Below are 19,048 nucleotides of genomic sequence, written 5' to 3' on the forward strand. Positions count from 1 at the left end.
AGTTGCCCAGGGTAACACTGCTTCTGCTAGCTGAGAAGAGGACCCATAGGGTGAGATGTCCCTCCCCACCTCCCCATCCCCTCTCATGGGCATCATCCTTGTAAAAGGGCATCAGTCTTCTTGAATCAACTGACCCTAGGGAGTGAGTAACTGCAATGTATCGAAGAAAGGAGAGAAACCACAGATGAATCATGTAAGGACTTGGTTAGCACTGGTGAAGGTTAGTTCTCCCTCTCCTCTCTTCTTCCCAATGTACATGCCCTCCATGTATCTTCAGGGGCTGACCTAGGGCATCTGCAGTTAGCTGACTGATTATGATAAGATTCAGCAAGGGCAGTGAGCTAGAAAAAAATAGAATTTGTTAGTCGGCAGCCAGAAGAAGGGGCTCTTATGGCCAATAACTCAAATGGCATTGAGTGAGTTAGGAAAGCAAGTAAGGGAGAGTTGAGTCTTTCTGCTTTTACAAGTTTAATAAATGTCTGTGGGGATGAGAGTACAAATGTCAAGGAAAGTATTACATAGGTTCATAGAGGAAGAGTCATTTCCTTGCCCTGTACTATAAGCACTGGAGCTTTTCTGTTCAGGAAATAAAATGGATGAAATTAGAGGAATAAACACTGGCTCATGATCTGTGGTTTTCGTGTTCTTTTGACTCCTGCCCAGTATAGGACCTTTAGAAAAGACAGGGTTACAGTTATATATGAAGTCTATGTGGCCTGCAAGGTCCGTATGAGCCAGTTGTATGATTTGGAACCCTCCTTTCTCCCCATCCTCCCGTTCCCTTACCGAAAAACAAAAACAACCCCCCCCCCCCCAAACCCACACAGTCTTAGATGGTATTGACAAAAACATATTGTTCAGAGAGAGGGACATGATAGGGTTTTTGGGCCTAGACAGTGAGACTACCTAAGACATGCAAGCAGTTATGAGCCCCACATGTTAGCAAGGACAGTTGTGAGATGGGACATATCTAGAGGAGGGCCATCCAGGGGGGGTGATGAGCAAACTGTATACTATGGAATAACAACACCATTTGAAGGAACTGGGGTGTTTAGGCTGAAGGAGAGAAGACTTGAAGGGAAAGGCATGATAATTAGCATCAGATATTGGAAGGATGTTATGTGGAAGAGCTTTGCTCTTACACTGTTCCCTACATATTGAATACTTGCCCTCTTCCTCTCTGAAGTCCTACCCATCCTTTAAAGCAGTGGTGTCATATGCAAATAGAAACAGATTCCTGTGAAGTGCATATTGGACTTAGAAAACCACAAATTACATTATCTAATTTTCTTGTATTTTTGTTGATTATGGTTAAACACTTCCCATGTACATTTTAGTCTGGTTCTTTGCTACCAGATCTATAAGTTTGATATCTCTGCTTTAAAGTAGAAGTTAAACACTACTTCTCTCACAAAGCCTTCTTTGATTTCTTAGGCTTGGTAAAAACTTTCCCCCCTCCAGCTCATTTAACACTGTGCTTCCACAACTCTTTTTTTTGTTTTGTTTTGTTTTTTGTTTTTTAGTGAGGCAATTGGGGTTAAGTGACTTGCCCAGGGTCACAAAGCTAGTAAGTGTTAAGTGTCTGAGGCAGGATTTGAACTTAGGTACTCCTGACTCCAGGGCCAGTGCTCTATCCACTGCGCCACCTAGCTGCCCCTTTCCACAACTCTTTAAGGCATTTCTGTCACATCCTATGTTTCCATCTACTAGGTAGAAAAGATATAAATACAAATAAGCATCATTTCATGAGGGAAAGGATGATATTTCTTCAAATCTGTGTATCTCTGTCAGGCCAACACCATGCTTTATACTTAGTAAGTATATAATAAAGATTTGCGAAATAAATGATCAGTCAAACTAATATTTATTGTTGCTGCTGTTGTTCAGTTGTTTTAGTCCTGTCTGACTCTTCATGACCCCATTTGGTGTTTTCTTGGGAGAAATACTGGAGTGATTTGTCATTTCCTTCTCCAGCTCATTTTACAGATAAGGAACTGAGGCAAACAGGTTTAGATGACTTGCCCAGAGTCACACAGCTACTAAGTATCTGAGGCCAAATTTGAACTCAGGAAGGAACTCAGGTTGAATCTTCCTGACTCCAAAGCCAGCTCTCAGTGGTGCCCTGTAGCTACCTTAGAACACATTAGACGTGGGTCTTAACTGACATTTACTAACTATATCTTAAGGCAAGTTACTTAGCCCCTCTCAGACTCAGTTCTTTTGTCTCCTTTTCTGAATTTCTATACTTTATGGTCTAAGGGTCCTCCCAATTCTGACATTCTAGATTCTACAGTCCAGTGGCCCTTTCAGAACTGATAGTATATGCTTCCATAGTATAACGTACTAGTCATGGAAGTTTTTCTTCTTGAAAAATTTTCTCATTCACCTCCTTTTTTAGAGTCTAATTTGGGGCTTAAGATCCTAGTTCTAGAGCTAAAAGGGACCTGAGAGTCCATATCACTCCAACTCCCTCATTTAAAAAAAAAAAAAACAGATCAAGAAATAGAAGCTCACAGGGCAGCTAAGTGGTACAGTGGATAGAGCACCGGCCCTGGATTCAGGAGGACCTGAGTTCAAATCTGGCCTCAGACACTTGACACTTACTAGCTGTGTGACCCTGGGCAAGTCACTTAACCCTCATTGCCCAGCAAAACAAAACAAAACAAAGACAGATCAAGAAATAGAAGCTCAGAGAGATCAAGAGAGGCCCAGTCTTGGTCAAGGTCATTAGGGTCATGTCAGGGGTAGGATTTGAAACTAAGTCCTCAGCTCCAGAATCAGTGCTTTTTCCATTAACTATAATGCTTAGAGGAACTCTGTCTCTGTGTCTCTTTATCTCTCTCTGTCTCTGTCTTTCTGTATCTCTCTCTTCCTCCCCATAGTCTAAATTTCAGTCCTTTCTAGTGAATAGAGTCATAGGCTTCAGGGAACTTCCAGGTCATCCAGTCTTTTCTTCTGCCTTCATGTCATGGAGGACTAACCTATCTTATAGACTTGGGGTGTTCACCCAGACCATGAGAACTTATCCAAAAAAGTCTCCAAACCCTCCCTTGGTAATTCCCCTTAAGGGTCTAATGACTGTAAATTTAGGGCATAGGTCTTCATCTCTAACCTCTGAGACCCTATTTGCTGTTGTTGGGGGTTTCTCCTCTCTCATCTGCCCATTGCATAGATTAGGCAAACTGATTTTTAACTCCTTTGTAAAACCCTTCTCAAATTTCTCTAAGTAACACAATGCACCAGTTGTACATCAAAGTACTCTACTATTCTACAGTTCTCTCCTCCTCCCAATCACAGTGATTTTTGCAAGATATCTGTGTTCAAAAATAAATAATTTTCTAAGGTACTATCCTGAGGTTTTCCAATCTCCATTCAGATCATTAAGTTCAATAACATTACTAAGTACCTACAGAGTGCTGGTTATGGAGCCAAGGTCCTGTTTCCAATCCCGTTCTACCATTGATACCTCTGTGTCCTAGGTTAAGTGACTTGATCCTGCCATGACTTGGTTTCCCCATTTATAAAATGGGGAGGTTGGCCTGGGTGGTGTCATACAGTGGAAGAATATAGAACCTGCAGTTATGGGACCTGAGTTCAAGTGCTGACTCTATTACTTAGCTCTACCTGAATGTCTTGGGAAAGTTCTATTACTCCTTTGGGCCTCAAGTGTAAAATAAGGTGGCTAGACTAGATAACCCCTAAGTATCCTTGCAACTTTAAATCTATGATCCCATAATCTCAACTATATGCAGAACAGTGCCGTAGAAGTTGGGGATAAGGACACAAAGTTCAGTTAATAATATACGATTCCTATTTCCTTAGAGCTTATAGTGGGGGAAAAGAGCAAGCTTTTAAGCACCTACTGTGTTCCAGGCACTAAGTACTTTACAAAAATTATCTGACTTGATAGTCTGATAGATCATTGGAAATATATCAGACAAACCTAGGATGCATAGTTCCCAGACCAATTTCCTCCACTCCCTGGGTCCTATGGATCCATCTTGCAGCTGGATCACCAATGTCATACCTCACACTGATGCCTCAACATAATATCCTGCCAGAGAATTAGACAAGTGCCCGATAAGGTCTTTTTCTCTTCTCCTAGTTTTACCTGAAAGCTTTTTTGTGAAAAGGACAGGAGATGTAAATTCCCATCTATCCCAGAGATTCTGGATACCATGACGCTGTGATTCAGTCTCCTAAGGCCCTTTTTTTCAGCTTGGGTAGGGCCAGGGATGGAGCTGTGGAGGATGCCTGAGCTCCTCTTGGCTATGATTTCCCAGTTCCCATGTTCCCTCTGCTCCTTAGTGCACACGTAGCATCTCAATAAAATATGGTCCTGCTAAGCCTGCCATCCAGCTGCTTTATATCATCATAATTGGCGGGCCTCACAGGCACTCCTGTGGGCTGCCGGCTCCCCTGTGGCCTCTCATCAGCCGTCAGAAGGATGACTTTGGGACAGAACTAAAGGATCCCCAGGTGCTGCTGTATAAAGTTAATCTGTCTAAGGAAGTTGGTGGGCTCCTCAGCTTTGCGTTGAGGTTAACCTTGGACTGCATTTTCAGAGCAACTGCTGGGTGTCCTGAAGTGGACTCTTTCTATTATCTGCCTTTTGCAGGGACTCAGATCATTCACCCCAGAAGAGACTCTATTCTTCTTCCTTTGAGTCCCTTATTTTCTATGATGTTGAAAAGCCACCCACTTTACTTGCCTAATCCACTAAGAGATCTGTGGTTGCCTTCCTGCTGAGAATATCCTGCCACATTGTACAGTAAAATAAGCAGTGGATTTTAGAGTCAGGATCTGGGTTCAAATCTCACCTCTTCCATTTAGTACCTTTGTGATCTTGGGCAAGTCCTATAACCTCTCTAGACCTCAGTTTCCTCATCTGTAAAATAAGTGGGTTGGACTGGATGGTCTCTCATTTCCCTTTCAGCTCTAAATCTTTGATACTATGCCATGGAGGAGAAGTACTCTGCTCATAGATTTTGGCACCCGCATCTTGTGTTGTGGAGACGAAAGGGAAGCCATACTCTTGCTGGGCGTATTAAGAATTAAGGATGGGGGCAGCTAAGTGGCACAGTGGTTAAAGCACTGGCCTTGGATTCAGGAGTACCTGAGTTCAAATCCAGCCTCAGACACTTGACACTTATTAGCTGTGTGACCCTGGGCAAGTCACTTAACCCTCATTGGCCCACGCCCCCCACCCCCCAAAAAAAGAATTAAGGATGTTTAGTGGATAAAGCACTGGTCCTGGATTCAGGAGGACCTGAGTTCAAATCTGGCCTCAGATACTTGACACTTACTAGGTGTGTGACCCTGGGCAAGTCACTTAATCCTCATTGCCTACTCCCCACCAAAACAAACCCACCAAACAAACATAAAAAGAATTAAGGATATTCATGCAAACCCAAGTAGATGCAGTAAAGAATGAATCAGGCTTCCTTCCCACCAATAACATATTTGAATGGAAAGCCTACAGCACCTACTGGCTCAGACTCTGATCCAGTTGATTTGGCTCCTGGCCGTCCAGCTTGATTATTAAAATGGTTTAACACTCCATTATGTTTTCCACTCCCTAAACTAGTTGTGCTCAGCAGAAGCACCTGGGAGAAGCAGAAAGGGCACAGAACTTCCTGTGTTTAACTTTGAGTCATGGGAATAGGGTTCAAATCAAACCTCTGCCACTTCCTCCCTATATAACTCAGGCAAATTAATTATTCTCCTTGGGTCTCGGTTTCCCCCCATGTAAAAGAAGGAGGGTGAACCTGGATGAGCTCTAAGATTCTTTCCAGCTCTGTATCTGTTAAGTCTCCGATTCTGGAAAATCTTGGGTCTGCTCTGCTCCTTTAATCTGCTATGAATTAGGTAGGCATCAGAGTAAGGAGCTGTGCAGACAAGCTATCCCAGAGACGCCTTGATGTCACAGTTTGGGGGGAGGGGGAAGGTTAGGAGCTCTCAGCAATGGTGTAATGTCCATGTGCCTCTGGTCAAGTTCAGTTTCTGTAATGGCCTGGCCTTGAAGCAACAGGCTTCCTTGTAAGGCTAGAGTTCTGTAGAGAGGATGGGAAAGAGTCTCTTAGAACAGGGCTTGTCAAAGCACAAAGCAAAATAGGGAGCTGCCCTCATTACAAGACCCCTTGACCCAATTCCTCATTCATTGCCTGTTATGGTGCCTGAAATCCCACCATTTGAGGTCTACACTTGCTTCTTCAAGGCTTTCTGTCCCTGAGGTGCCTCTCCTAGAAAAAAGGTGATACCTTAAGCCCAGAGGAATCCTAGGAAATGTTTAGCAAGCAGCTAGGTGGTGCAGTGGGTAGAGCACCAGCCCTGGAGTCAGGAGTACCTGAGTTCAAATCCAGCCTCAGACACTTAACACTTGCTAGCGCTATGACCCTGGGCAAGTCACTCAACCCCAATTGCCTCATTTAAAAAAAAAAAGAAGAAGAAGCTTTCTTTCCCCTTCTCCCAGTAAACACTTGACAACACTTTAAAGTTTAATCTGCATTCTTAACATTGTCTCCATGCTTTCTTAAATTAAGACTATCAACAAAACAATGAGATTTGGTAGCATTGTGCTGATTTTGAGGTAATTGTTAACAAAGGGCTGTCCATAGGACACAATTTTCAGTTTAATTTGCATTATTAGATTTTTTCTTATCACTTTCTTAAGTCCTAAACAATCAACAAAACAGTACATTAAGCCCTGTTTTTGTTTTGCTTTTGCTGATTTCTGAGGGATAGATAAACCAAAAACTCAATAATCAAATGAAGTTTCAACATCTCCTGAGCAGGAGGGGTACAAAGTGACCCCATGACAAAACATCTCCTTTTGACACACAACTCCCAGTTTCACAGAAACTAACCATCACATCAGTCCTATGGAGTTCAGGCTGCTCACCCTATTGTCTGTCTCCTCTGGAGGCTGGCAACATCTTTGGGCTAGAATGTAGCCAACAGGATGGAAATCACAGCAGTTGTACCTAGTGCTAGGTGGGCCTGCCTCTTCAAAACCAATACCTGTAGGGGTCTGTAGGGGCAGGGAACAAATGGGAGTCTATTGTATGTTCCCCAAGCCCTCTGAAGTTCCTGCCACCAGCCCTCTCCTCCTTTCTAGCCACTTCCACCCATTTGCTATATGATGTAGACTGCACTTGGCAGCTCTGCCCTCTTATATTATCACTCTCTACCAGCCAAGCTCTTACTGGTCATTTAATAGAATGAACAGATTTGCCTAGAATAGAGAGAGTTTGATGATTTGAGAGAAGAGAGGGCGATTGAAGGCTCTTAGAGAATGTTGACCTCCTGTATTTAATAATACACGACTCAGTAGTTATGGGCCATGTGACTTTTCCAATTTTACAATAAGGTTGATATTCTTGGCCCACTTTCAGAGCTGCAGCCTAGCTAAGATATCTATACGAGTCCAGTCCCGTAGTTTTTGTTTTTCTTCTACCTTCCCAGGTCAGACTAATCTTGCTATATTAGAGACATAGGGATCCCAAAGGAAGAAGGGCAGGGGGTTGGTTCGCTTTAAAAAAGGAGGTGTTTGAATTAATTAAAGAATTTCTTCTCCGCTTATAATAAGACTGTAACATTGTGGACTGTTTTCTGATTCGTCCGAAAGAGATAGAAGGGTCACAAACGAAAAGGATACAACAATAATGAATGGAGAGAATGAATGCACAAAAAGCATATTAAAAACACTTGCTATGTATCAAAGTACTGGGGGAACAAAATAGAAAAGTGGGAGACAATCCTACTGTTCTCAGGAACTCCATTATATTGGTGGGGGGGGCGGCACAGTACATATAGGAAGTATGTTAGGTAGATCTTGGTCTTATCATTGTTATAAATCAGATGGAAAAGGGGTCCCATGGTCCTTAGAGTACAAGAGCAAATCAGATGGTAATGTCTTTTTTCTAATGATATTTCCACTGATATAGCCATTCATTTCTGATGTTAAACCATTTGACAATGTCAGGGACTTTGGTGGTGAGGACCCTCTTTCCATGTCCTCAGTAACTGTGGCGCTGAGGAGGCAGGGGCCAGAAGGCCTGTAGAGGAGGTTGCCAGGCTAAATCTCCATCAGCTTCACTTCAGTTCCTGAATGGCTGTGGAAGCTGGGCTGAAGCAGGGTGGGTCAGGACATGGCTGTGCTGTGAGTTCTTGAGCACGATGTCCTAGGGGGCTATCTCCACCATGGTCTAAAAGGGAGGTCGAACATGCACATGGAGTCCTTTTTCTCCCTCAAGGTGCACTTCTGCTTCACAAGGTCCTGGTGTACCTTTCCATTGGGGGGCAGTTGGTAGGAAGGGGCCTATTTTTCTCTTTTTGTTTTCCCAGTTCAGTGTTTAGTAGAGTTGCACAGCCTACTGACCAGGGTTTTAGGTTTGGCCTTGAACTGGGCTTAAAAAACAGTCTGCTGTCCAAAGCTTTCTTTCTTTTTTTTTTTTTATAGTGAGGCAATTGGGGTTAAGTGACTTGCCCAGGGTCACACAGCTAGTAAGTGTTAAGTGTCTGAGGCCGGATTTGAACTCAGGTACTCCTGACTCCAGGGCTGGTGCTCTATCCACTGCACCACCTAGCTGCCCCATGTCCAAAGCTTTCTTGGCCCTTCCTATCCACAGAACAATATTCTTGCCATGAGATGGGTGCCTCAGGAGGCTGGAGGCCCACAGGACAAGGCACAGGAGTGACCATAAGCTGAGAAGACTGTTTAACAGGGAGACCAAAACTTGGACATCCAAGTGACTACTGCAGTATTTATTCTGCTATGGCTAAAAACATGTAGCACATTCTTTTGAAGTGGACGGAAGGTCCTTTGCATAAGCCATACAAGAAAGTCACCTGATTTTATGGACAGAAGTTTCGACCCCAGAAAGAATATCCATCCTGGTTGTCCACCTTATTCTCTAGACTTGTATCACAATCACTTTGGCTATTTTCTAAATCAAACTCATCCTCAGAGGAGAGCAATTTGCTTACATCCAAGCTTAAAGCACGGTCAGACATCAAAGATGCCCAGGACATGCAGTGCATCCCAAGCCATCACCAGTTGTCTTGACTTTTGTCTTGCCACTGGACTTCGATGACTCTGGAAAAGAGAGTGATGATTTTGAGAGGCTGATGACTTTGTGCATCTCTGCCTGACTTAAATCCATTTTACTCAAGAGTAAATGACCTTGAGATGTCACTTGCACTATTCAAAAATGAAAGACGGGCAGCTAGGTGACATAGTGGATAGAACATCAGCTCCAGAGTCAGGAGGACCTGAGTTCAGATCTTGCCTCAGACACATACCGCTCCCCACCCCTCTTGTTTATAAAAGGACTAGGAGAGACAAAGATGATGAAATCATCCCAATTCTTATTCATTGTTTAAATAAAGACACCTCAGGTTCCTCCAGGAAGTAGGATTCAGGCTATAGTACTATGTCAATTCTGTGTGTTTTTCCCTAGTTGTGAGTTATTAGTCTAACTGTCATCCCTCAACATGCCAGTTGGATTTCAAATTACATCGTGAGCTATGATTTATGGCTCTCTCCTGAGGGCTAACTCATGCTTTCTTTCTCCTCTGTCTCTGTCTTCCTCTCCCTTTTTTGTGCTTTTTTTCCCCTCTTCCTTCCTTGGAATTGAGCTTGTGGATAAACAGTTAGTTCACTTTTCTGCCTACTGCCCCCTGGCCCACCCAACCTGTAAGGGTCAGTGCTACTGGGAGAAGGGCTTTGTCTTTCTCCAAGAAGCTTACTATACCACCATCAGAGCAACATTGTAAATTTAGCTTATCTAGATTTTAGTAAAATATTTGCTAAAGCGTTGTGCTATTCTTGTGGGGAAAAAAATGAGAAAATATTAGATCAGTGGTCTCCATTTTTTTATCATACCCTTGTCCTGAGGGAAAATATTTTTTGTACATCTAATGATTTTATTATTCATAAGTTATATATGTTTATATATAATACATATATGTACTAGTGATTATGAATATCAGAAAATCTAGACAAAAAATAGAAAATTCAAATGAACGAAGATAAAGGATGAAGTAATTTTATTTTAGAGCCATAGGGGAGCCACTGAAGGTTTATTGAGTAGGGGACTGACATGTCAGTCTCTGCTTTAGGAAAATTACTTTGGCATTTACGTGAGAGATTGATTGAGAGAGGAGAAACTGGGACAGAAATCATTGAGTTTAGCTATTGTAGTAGTCCAGGTGAGAGAGGATGAGAGCCTGACCTAGAATGGTGACTGTTTGAGCAGAGGGGACAAGGGACTTGAGAGAAGGAGACAGATATGAAAGAGGTCATGGGAGGTAAAAATCATGACACCAGCAATTGGTCGGATATGTATGGATATGAAAGTGAAGAATTTAGATGACAGATGACACAGAGGTTATGGCAACCTGGGTGGTTGGGTGGGTATCCCTCTAAAGAAATAGGAAATTTGGAAAAGGGGTAGGTATGGGGTGGGGGGGGGGAGATAACGTACTAAGACCTGTGATGTTATCACAAAGGCAATCCATCTCCTATTCATTTTATGCAAGTCATTCTGCCACAACCAAAAATGAAAAGGGGAAAGGAAACTCCTGCCTAGTTATTGACCTGATCTGGAGTCTGTTTGCCAAAAGATACCTTCCAAAGTTATAAGGCAATGGTGGTGAAAGGGAAGGGGGGATAGTGGAAGTATTTGGCAGAATTTCCTAATGGAATTTGCACGGGCTTTTGCCATTGGTACCCAGATAGAGTTCAGGGTTATCATTGTCCTGATGACTGGACTCCTGATGCCAAAGGTGCAAATTTTGAGAACTTGAACAAGTGAGGGAGAGGAAGAATGTTGTAGAAAAGCTTCTCTCCCAGTTATAGGGGAAAGATGGGATGTAACTCATCTTCCTACTCTCTAACTGGCTAAGCCATCCTTTGTGATCAGGCCACACCCCTTTGGAATTAGACCTCTTCCTTGTGCCTCCACTTGAGACCATTATGGCTGAATGTTGAAAGGTCAGGCTCTAAAAGTAGTCATTCATTATTTGATAATCAACTTGAAAGAAAGTTTCTCATGGAGATCCCCAAGGGTCAGTGTTTTGTTTCTGTACTAAAAAACAAAAAACAAAACATTTTATAAATGACTTGTAAAGGTAGAGTTTGCATTCTAGCACTTTGAGGATCACTCTAATCCAGGTTTAGGGATTGGCTAACATACTGAATGACAGAATCAGGATCTAAAAGGATTTTGACAAGCTAGAAATCATGCTAAATCTAATAGATGAAATGTAATAAGGATAAATGGAAAGTCTTACAATTGGGTAAAAAAAGGGACAAGAGAGGGCATCTAGTTGCACAATGGATAGAGCACCACCTCTGAGTCAGGAGGAGATGAGTTCAAATCCACCTCAGACACTGACACTTACTAGCTGGTGTGACCCTTGGCAAGTCACTTAACCTCAATTGCCTCACACCCCCCCGCCCAAAAAAAAGATAAGAGGAGAGAGTTTCATCAGTACAAAATGGGAGAGGCATCATTAGTCAGAAGTCTGCTTAAGAAAGGTTATGGGGTTTTAGTGAGCTACAAATTTGTTGTGTCAATAATATGGTATATCAGTCAAGAGGGTGAATGGTTTAGGCTTTATTAAGAGAGGCCTATGCTTCCTGAAATAAGGAGGTGAAAGTTCCCCTATATGCAGCCTTGGTCAGACCCCATCTGGAGTACTCCATTTAGTTCTGGGCAAGTACATTTTAAAAAGGACATTGATAATCTAGATCTTGTCCAAGGACATTGTCCAATTGCCATGGTGAAAAGCCTTGAGTTCCTGCCAAATGAGGATTGGTTGAAAGAATTGGGGATATTTAGCCCAGAGAAGAGAACAATTAAGAACAACATCAAAGCAATTTGTCTCATAGAAGAGGAATTAGACTCTGTTCTTTTTGGCCCAGAAGGAAGGGTAAGATTATGTGGCACAGAGGAAAAGACAAAGGATTTTAAGTCAGTGGCCATCCTAGGTCAAGGGGGCATAACATGACTATATTCCATAGTTTTTTTCAGCAGAGTATGTCATTAATCACCTACAAGATTGAAGAAAGTAGATACACCTTAATAGCTATCTAAGTTGGGAAGGGTGGCAAGACAAGAACACGAAGTAAACAGGGTATAAAGAAGAATAGGATTCCTACAAAGATGTCTAGGCAACATGCTCTGAGAAATCTGATAAATCCTTTTGGAGGGGAGAGGGGTGTCAAGGAAAGTTTTGGTGAAAGCAAGAAATTGCATTTCATAGAAAAAAAGCTACTGTATTGGCCTTGAAGGTAATGGAGGGGACATTGGGTAATTGAGGGTGGTGGTTATGGTATTTCATTCCAAGATGGGGGAATAGCATGAGTGAAGGTAGCAATAGGAGAGAGCAAGACAAGAATAGAGGAGAAGGAGAAGAGGAGAAATTTCCATTTTGTCTCTCTCAATCTCTCTCTCTCTCTCTCTCTCTCTCTCTCTTCTCTCTCTCTCTCTCGCTCGCTCTCGTCGCTCTGGTGGTCCATTGGAGGGTTAAGGTAACTTGCCCAGGGTCACACGGTTAGTAAGCTTCAAGTGTCTGATCCGGATTTGAACTCAGGTCCTCCTGAAATCCAGGGCTGGTGTTTTGTATGCACTGCACTACCTAGCTGCTGCCCATCCCCCCCCCCTTTAGACTCTTAACATGAAGGATATGAAGGGGAATAAGGCAACCTGGGGAAGGTAGCAATCTTGCAGAGGGACTTGGAATGCCAGGATCAAGTGTCTATACTTTTATTGTGAGCCAATGGGGAGGGTATTGAAGGTTGCTGAGTATTGTTTCAGTTCATGTATCAGAAGATCCCTTAGGCTGGAGTGTGGAAAATGGATGAGAGGAGAAAAGACTAGAAGCAGAAAGGACAATATTAGAATAATTGAAGATTATAGAATTAGATTTAAAGGGGACCTTATAGATCATCTATTCTAACTGCCCTCAAGTTTATGAGATGAAGTGACCCATCCTAAGTTATGCAGGGAATAGGTGGACAGTCATCACTTAAACCTACATCCTCTGGTTGCAAATCCAGTCTTTCCATTGCACTGCTATTCTAGGCAAGAAAAGAAGAGGACTGGAGGGGGAGTGGAGAAAAGGGACTGGATGCAGGGAATACTGTAATGGTAGAAACAAATGGGGGGGTTGAGGGGGGAAGAAAGTGAAGGGGATGGGGAGTGATTAGCTAGGGTTGCATGTACCTGGAGTCAAGCTGACTCATCTTCCTGACTCAAATCTGTTCATAGACACTTGCTAGCTGTGCGAGCTGTGGTGAGTCACTTAACCCTGTTTGCCTCAGTTTCCTCATCTGTCAATGATCTGAAGAAGAAAATGACAATCCCTCCATATCTTTGCCAAGAAAACCTCCAAATGGAGGTCACCAAGAGTAGAATGTGACTGAACTAAACTACAATAATCCCAATAAAAACAAAGGACACCAATGAGTAGTGAGGAGAAGGAGTCAAAGATGCAATTAAGCCTATGTACTGGAAAGATGCTTTATTAAATGAAATTATACTAAAGATAGGAGGAGGGACAAGTTTAGTACAAAGATTAGAGGTTACTTTATCCTTTCTCAGAGGTAAGGGAATGTTACTTATATGCTAAGAAGGATTCCCATTAGTTACCTGAGGGAAAATCCACCTATTCCTATGTCTGTATTCACATAGACACACATACATATGCACATTTGTCTTAACATTTATTAATAACCATGTTATTGATAAATATGTTTGATTATATAATATATATAGAATATATAGATATATATATATATATATATATATATATACACACACACAAACACTCGGTTGAGACTGTTGAACTGAGAGAAGAGGATGACAACGAAGGAAGGTGCCTCTGCTGGTGACAAAGGCCTAGATCTCTTAAGGAGCCTTCACTTAGCAAGATATTGATTCCTGTGGTAGTCAGTGTTTCAAAGTCATTTGACTCTAAATATTAATAGTCACAATAATAAAAGGTTAATGTGACTCACAGAGATAATTAAAGCTGAATATTCAGGAAAAGCCTTAGGAGAGAGAAGATTTTCCAAGCATCAAAGCTAGAATGTGCGGGAGACAATAGGACAGGTTGAGGCCCAGCCTATAGAAAGTCCTTAAATGCCAGACTAAAGTGTTTTGGGATTTTATTGGGCAGTTAAGGGGAAGTTACTGAAAGTTTTGAGAGGAAGGGGAGGGTGGAAAGGGGAGATGGGATTCAGGAGCCTTTGCTTTAGAAAGCCTCATCGGTAAGCAATATGAGGAATTTGAAGCGGAAGACCAGTTTTCAGTTTTGGTTTGCTTTTTATGATGACACTTTGAATCTGAGCATTGCTAGTAGACCTTTGTTTTTTAAAAAATGTGTCTAAACCTATATCCTGAATAGGTGAATAGAATTTGAATAGGTCTCAGGTAGAGCCCCTGAAAAAGTAGGGTCAAAGGTTATAAGCAGTGGGGGAAGGACAGCCAATTTGGTATTTGGTGCAGCCCTTGCTAGACTGGTCAATGTTAAATACGTATAATAGTCCCCAAATGGACAAGAGTAAAGCCAGCTTCTGTTTTATCATAGTTTTCTCTTCCTCTTCCTTCCGCCCCCTGTTTTCAGGACAGCGAGCTTCTGACCTTTAATATTTCCCACACCAATCATGTGGAGTGAGAAGGGCCAGGCTGTGTCCGGAAGGAAGCCCCAGTGGCTGGGATCGCGGGCTTGGACAGCCAGTCCCTACGTTTCTGTGATTGCTGTACTCTGGAGTATCGGTACATCGAGGTCATGCACAGCTCCTTCCAGATCCTGCGGGCGGTAAGTAGATTGGAAACATCTGAGTCCAAAATAGGTTTTCTGAAACCAGGCAGACACACCTATAGCTGAAGATAACTTTACAGAGTTATAGAATCCTGCAATTGAAGTTATCATCTCATCTAACCTGGGAAGGCCTTTCCTAATCCCCCTATTAGCATCGCCTTCCCTTTTTGGATTATCTCCATTTTTCCTTCTATATGTCTTGTTTCGGCGCAGTTTGTTTTTGTGTTAGATCTCCCTTTAGATGGTAAACTCCTTGAGAGCAGGGACTATCTTTTGCTTTTCTTCACAGTGCTTGACACAAAGGAGATGCTAAGTAAATGTTTATTGATTGACTAAACAGGCATCCCTTCTACAGCCTTCCCAATAGTCATCATCCAGCCTCAGCTTAGAGATTTAAGGGAAACTTCACCTTTTCAGGCTCCACATTCTCAAGCAGCATGTTCTCCTTTTGAACAGCCTTAGGTATTAGGAAGATATTCCTTACATTCACCTGAAGTTTATCTTCCCTATAATTTACCCATTGCTTCTAGTTCTGCCCCCATGGTTAGAACAAGAGGGGTTCCTTCTTCATATGCTAGTCCTTCAAATATTTGCTGCCTGCCATCATGTCCTACCTATTTCTCTTCTTCTTTATTCCTTCTGTTCTGCAGTTACCTCCCTACCACACCTTTCCTGCACAATGGAGGTAGTGCCATAGGAACTTGAATCTGTGACTCGAGGGTAGAGAAATGTGCATGGCTTAGACTGCTTGTAGGAGCAGGAGATAATATGCCTGGTGCTTAGGTAATAACTCCACTTGTTGGCCTTTTTGTAGACTGGTAGGAATGCCTGGGATAACTCCCAAAGCCTTTTGCCCCATGGCCTGGGCCTTCTCAGGACCAGTCAGTGCAGCTGACTGAGGAGCTAAGAGGATCTGAACCCCTGAATTTCTTTCAAATTGGATTCTTATGATTTTTTTCAGACCACTAAAGTTTTATAAAAATAAGTAGCTTGAAATCTACTTGTTCTTTTGAAATTGTCATCCTTTTTCTTCCTAATCCCTCACTACCATGAAAAAGTCTCATAGGATTGAAAACAGATGCTAATGGTGTTCTCTGCCCTCAAAGAGTTTAAAAAATGGGTAGTACATATCACAAACTATGAGGGTTAGATGACTTATTTTGATTTAGAATTAATTTATGCCCTTTGTTGTTTAAAGTTAAGTGGAAGGGTTTAATAAACTTGAAGCTGATATCTTATGAAAAAGTGGTTATTAGAGAACTGGATTCTCCCCAACCCTGCCTAACCCTAAGAGCCATGGTGGAGATAGCAGCATTTCCTCAGAGGTGATCAGTGAATATGAGGGGTGGTCTGGACTGGCATTGGAGTGCCTTGTACTTCTCTAGATGACAAGGAATTTAACAAAACAACTTTTTCATGTCTATCACCCTTTTCTTCTCCCCATCCCTACTAATTCATTGTGTGACCTTAGACAAGTCATTTTCTTACTCTTTAACTTTTAAAATACACTTTTATTAATATCTTTTTTTTACATCACCTCAATTTCCCTCTGTATCTGTCCCCCAACCAGAGAGTCATCCCATGTAACAAAGAATAGTTTTTCAAAGGGAAGAGAGGGAGAGAAAAGGGAAAGGAAAGGAAGGGGAAGGGGAAGAGAAGGGAATAATGAGCAAAATCCAAGGTCCCATCAGCTTAATCAACTACATCAATAAGGAAAACTAACCAAAATCATATGATTATCTCAATAGATGCAGAGAAAGCTTTGACAAAATAAAGCACTCATTCCTAATAAAAACACTAGAGAGCATAGGAATAGGGTGGAGCTTTCCTTAAAATAATGAGCAGTAGCTACCTAAAACCTTCAGGCAAACATTATTTGTAATGGAGATAAGGTAGTTAGAGGCTACCCAATAAGGTCAGGGGGTGAAACAGAGATGTCCGTTATCACCTCTATTATTTAATATTGTACTAGAAATGTTAGCTTAGCAATCAGAGAAGAAAAAAGGAATTAGAATATGGCAAGGAGGAAACAAAACTATCACTCTTTTGCAGATAATATGATGTATACTTAAAGAATCCTAGAGAATCAACTAAAAAATTACTTAAAACAATTAACAACTTTAGCAAAGTTGCAGGATATAAAATAAATCCAACAAAATCATCATCATTTCTATATAGACTAACAAAGTCCAGCAGCAAGAGATAGAAAGAGGAAATTCCATTTAAAGTAACGGGAAGACAATATAAAATACTTGGGAGTCTACTTGCCAAGACAAACCCAGGAACTCTATGAGACACCATTACAAAACACTTCACAAAAACCAAATTAGATCTAAATAATTGGAAAAATCTCAATTGCTCATGGATAGGCCAAGCTAATATAATGAAAATGACAATTGTACCTAAATTAATTTACTTAATCAGTCCATACCAATCAGACTACCTAAAAATTATTTATAGAGCTAGAAAAAATAAGAACGAATTCATACTGGAAAAACAGAAAGGTCAAAATATCAAGGGAACTAATAAAAAATGCACAGGAAGGTGGGCTAGTTGGGGGCTGTATCAAATATGAAGCTTTACTATTAAAGCAGCAGTCATTGAAACTATTTGTACTGCTAAGAAATAGAGTGATGGATCAATGGAATAGGTTAGGCACAGGAGACACACTAGTAAATGACTTTAGTAATGTACTGTTTGATTAAACTCAAAGACTCCAGCGTCTGGATAGGAACTCAGTATTTGTGGGAAAATTGCTGGGAAAACTGGAATATGGGCAGAAACTAGGCATAGACCAACATCTTACACCTTATACTAAAATAAGGTCAAAATGGGTACATGATTTAGACATAAAAGGGTGATACCATAGGTAAACTAGAGGAGGAAAGAATAGGTTTACCTCTTGGATTTATGGAAGTAGGAATAGTTTAGGACCAAACAAGAGAATGAGAATATTATGAAAATGCAAAATGGATGATTTTGATTACATTAAATTAAAAGGTTTTGTACAAACAGAAGCATGTATCCAAAATTAGAAGGGAGGCAGAAAGCTGGAAAACAATTTTTATAGCCCAGTATTTCTGATAAAAGCCTCATTTCTAAAATATATTGAGGGACTAAATCAAATTTATAAGAATCCAAGTCATTCCCCAAGTTGAGAATATGAACAGGCAGTTTTCTGATGAAGAAATCAAAGCTATCTTAATGGCCATATGAAAAAATGGCTCTAAATCACTACTGATTAGAGAAATGCAAATCAAAACAACTCTGAGGTACCACCTGACACCTGTAAATTGGCTGAACATGACAAAAAAGGTAAAATAATAATGTGTGGAGAAGCTGTGGAAAAATTGGAACACTAATGCATTGTTGGTAAACGTTGAACTGATCCAACCATTCTGGAGAGCAATTTGAACTATGCCCAAAGAGTTATAAAGGCTGTGCATACCCTTTGACCCAGCAATACCACTATTAGGTCTTTTTTCCCAAATAGATTATAAAAAAGGGAAAAGGACCCACATGTACAAGAAATGTTTATAGCTGCTCTTTTTGTAGTCAAGGAATTAGAAATTGAGGGTTGCCCATCAATTGGGGAATGGCTTGAACAAATTGTGGTATATGAATGTAATGGAATACTATTGTGCTGTAAGAAATGATGAGCAGGCAGATTTCAGAAAACCTGGAAGGACTTACATGACTGATGCTGAGTGGGATGACCAGAACCAAGAGGAATATTGTACATAGTATCAAACATTGTGTGTTTGATCAACTGTGATAGACTTGACTCTTCTCAGCAATACAATGGTCCAAGATAGTTCCAAAGGACTCATGATGGAAAATGTTTCTCCAAATCCAAAAAAAACCAACTATGGGAATCTAGATGCAGATTGAACCATACTATCTCTATTTTTTTGTTTTTCCCTTTTGCTCTGATTCTTCTTTCACAGGATGAAGCAGAAATATGTTTAATATGATTGTACATATGTAACCTATATCGAATTGCTTGCTGTCTTGGGAGGGGGGGAGGAGAGGGGAGGGGAGGAGAACAATTTGAAACTAGAAATCTTATAAAAACAAATGTTGAAAACTATCTCTACATGGAACTGGAAAATAATAAAATACTTTTTATGAAAAAAAAGTCCAAGGTCCCTTCTAATTAACATTCTAGGATTCCCTCCTGAGGCTTTTTTTCCCCATTAGGGAATGTATGGCCTTG

The 19,048-nt window shown here is 41.3% G+C and overlaps 1 protein-coding gene across 1 annotated transcript in view; it reads left to right on the top strand.

Moving 5' to 3' along the window:
• The window catches only part of NKAIN4 (sodium/potassium transporting ATPase interacting 4), a 118,779-nt gene that overhangs the window by 67,799 nt on the left and 31,932 nt on the right, over positions 1 to 19,048 (top strand). The window contains 1 exon segment of the mRNA XM_043985004.1: positions 14,635 to 14,829. Coding sequence (XP_043840939.1) covers positions 14,635 to 14,829 — 195 coding nt within the window.

Source organism: Dromiciops gliroides, chromosome 2 (assembly GCF_019393635.1).
Source record: "Dromiciops gliroides isolate mDroGli1 chromosome 2, mDroGli1.pri, whole genome shotgun sequence".
In the NCBI taxonomy this organism is placed as follows: domain Eukaryota; kingdom Metazoa; phylum Chordata; class Mammalia; order Microbiotheria; family Microbiotheriidae; genus Dromiciops; species Dromiciops gliroides.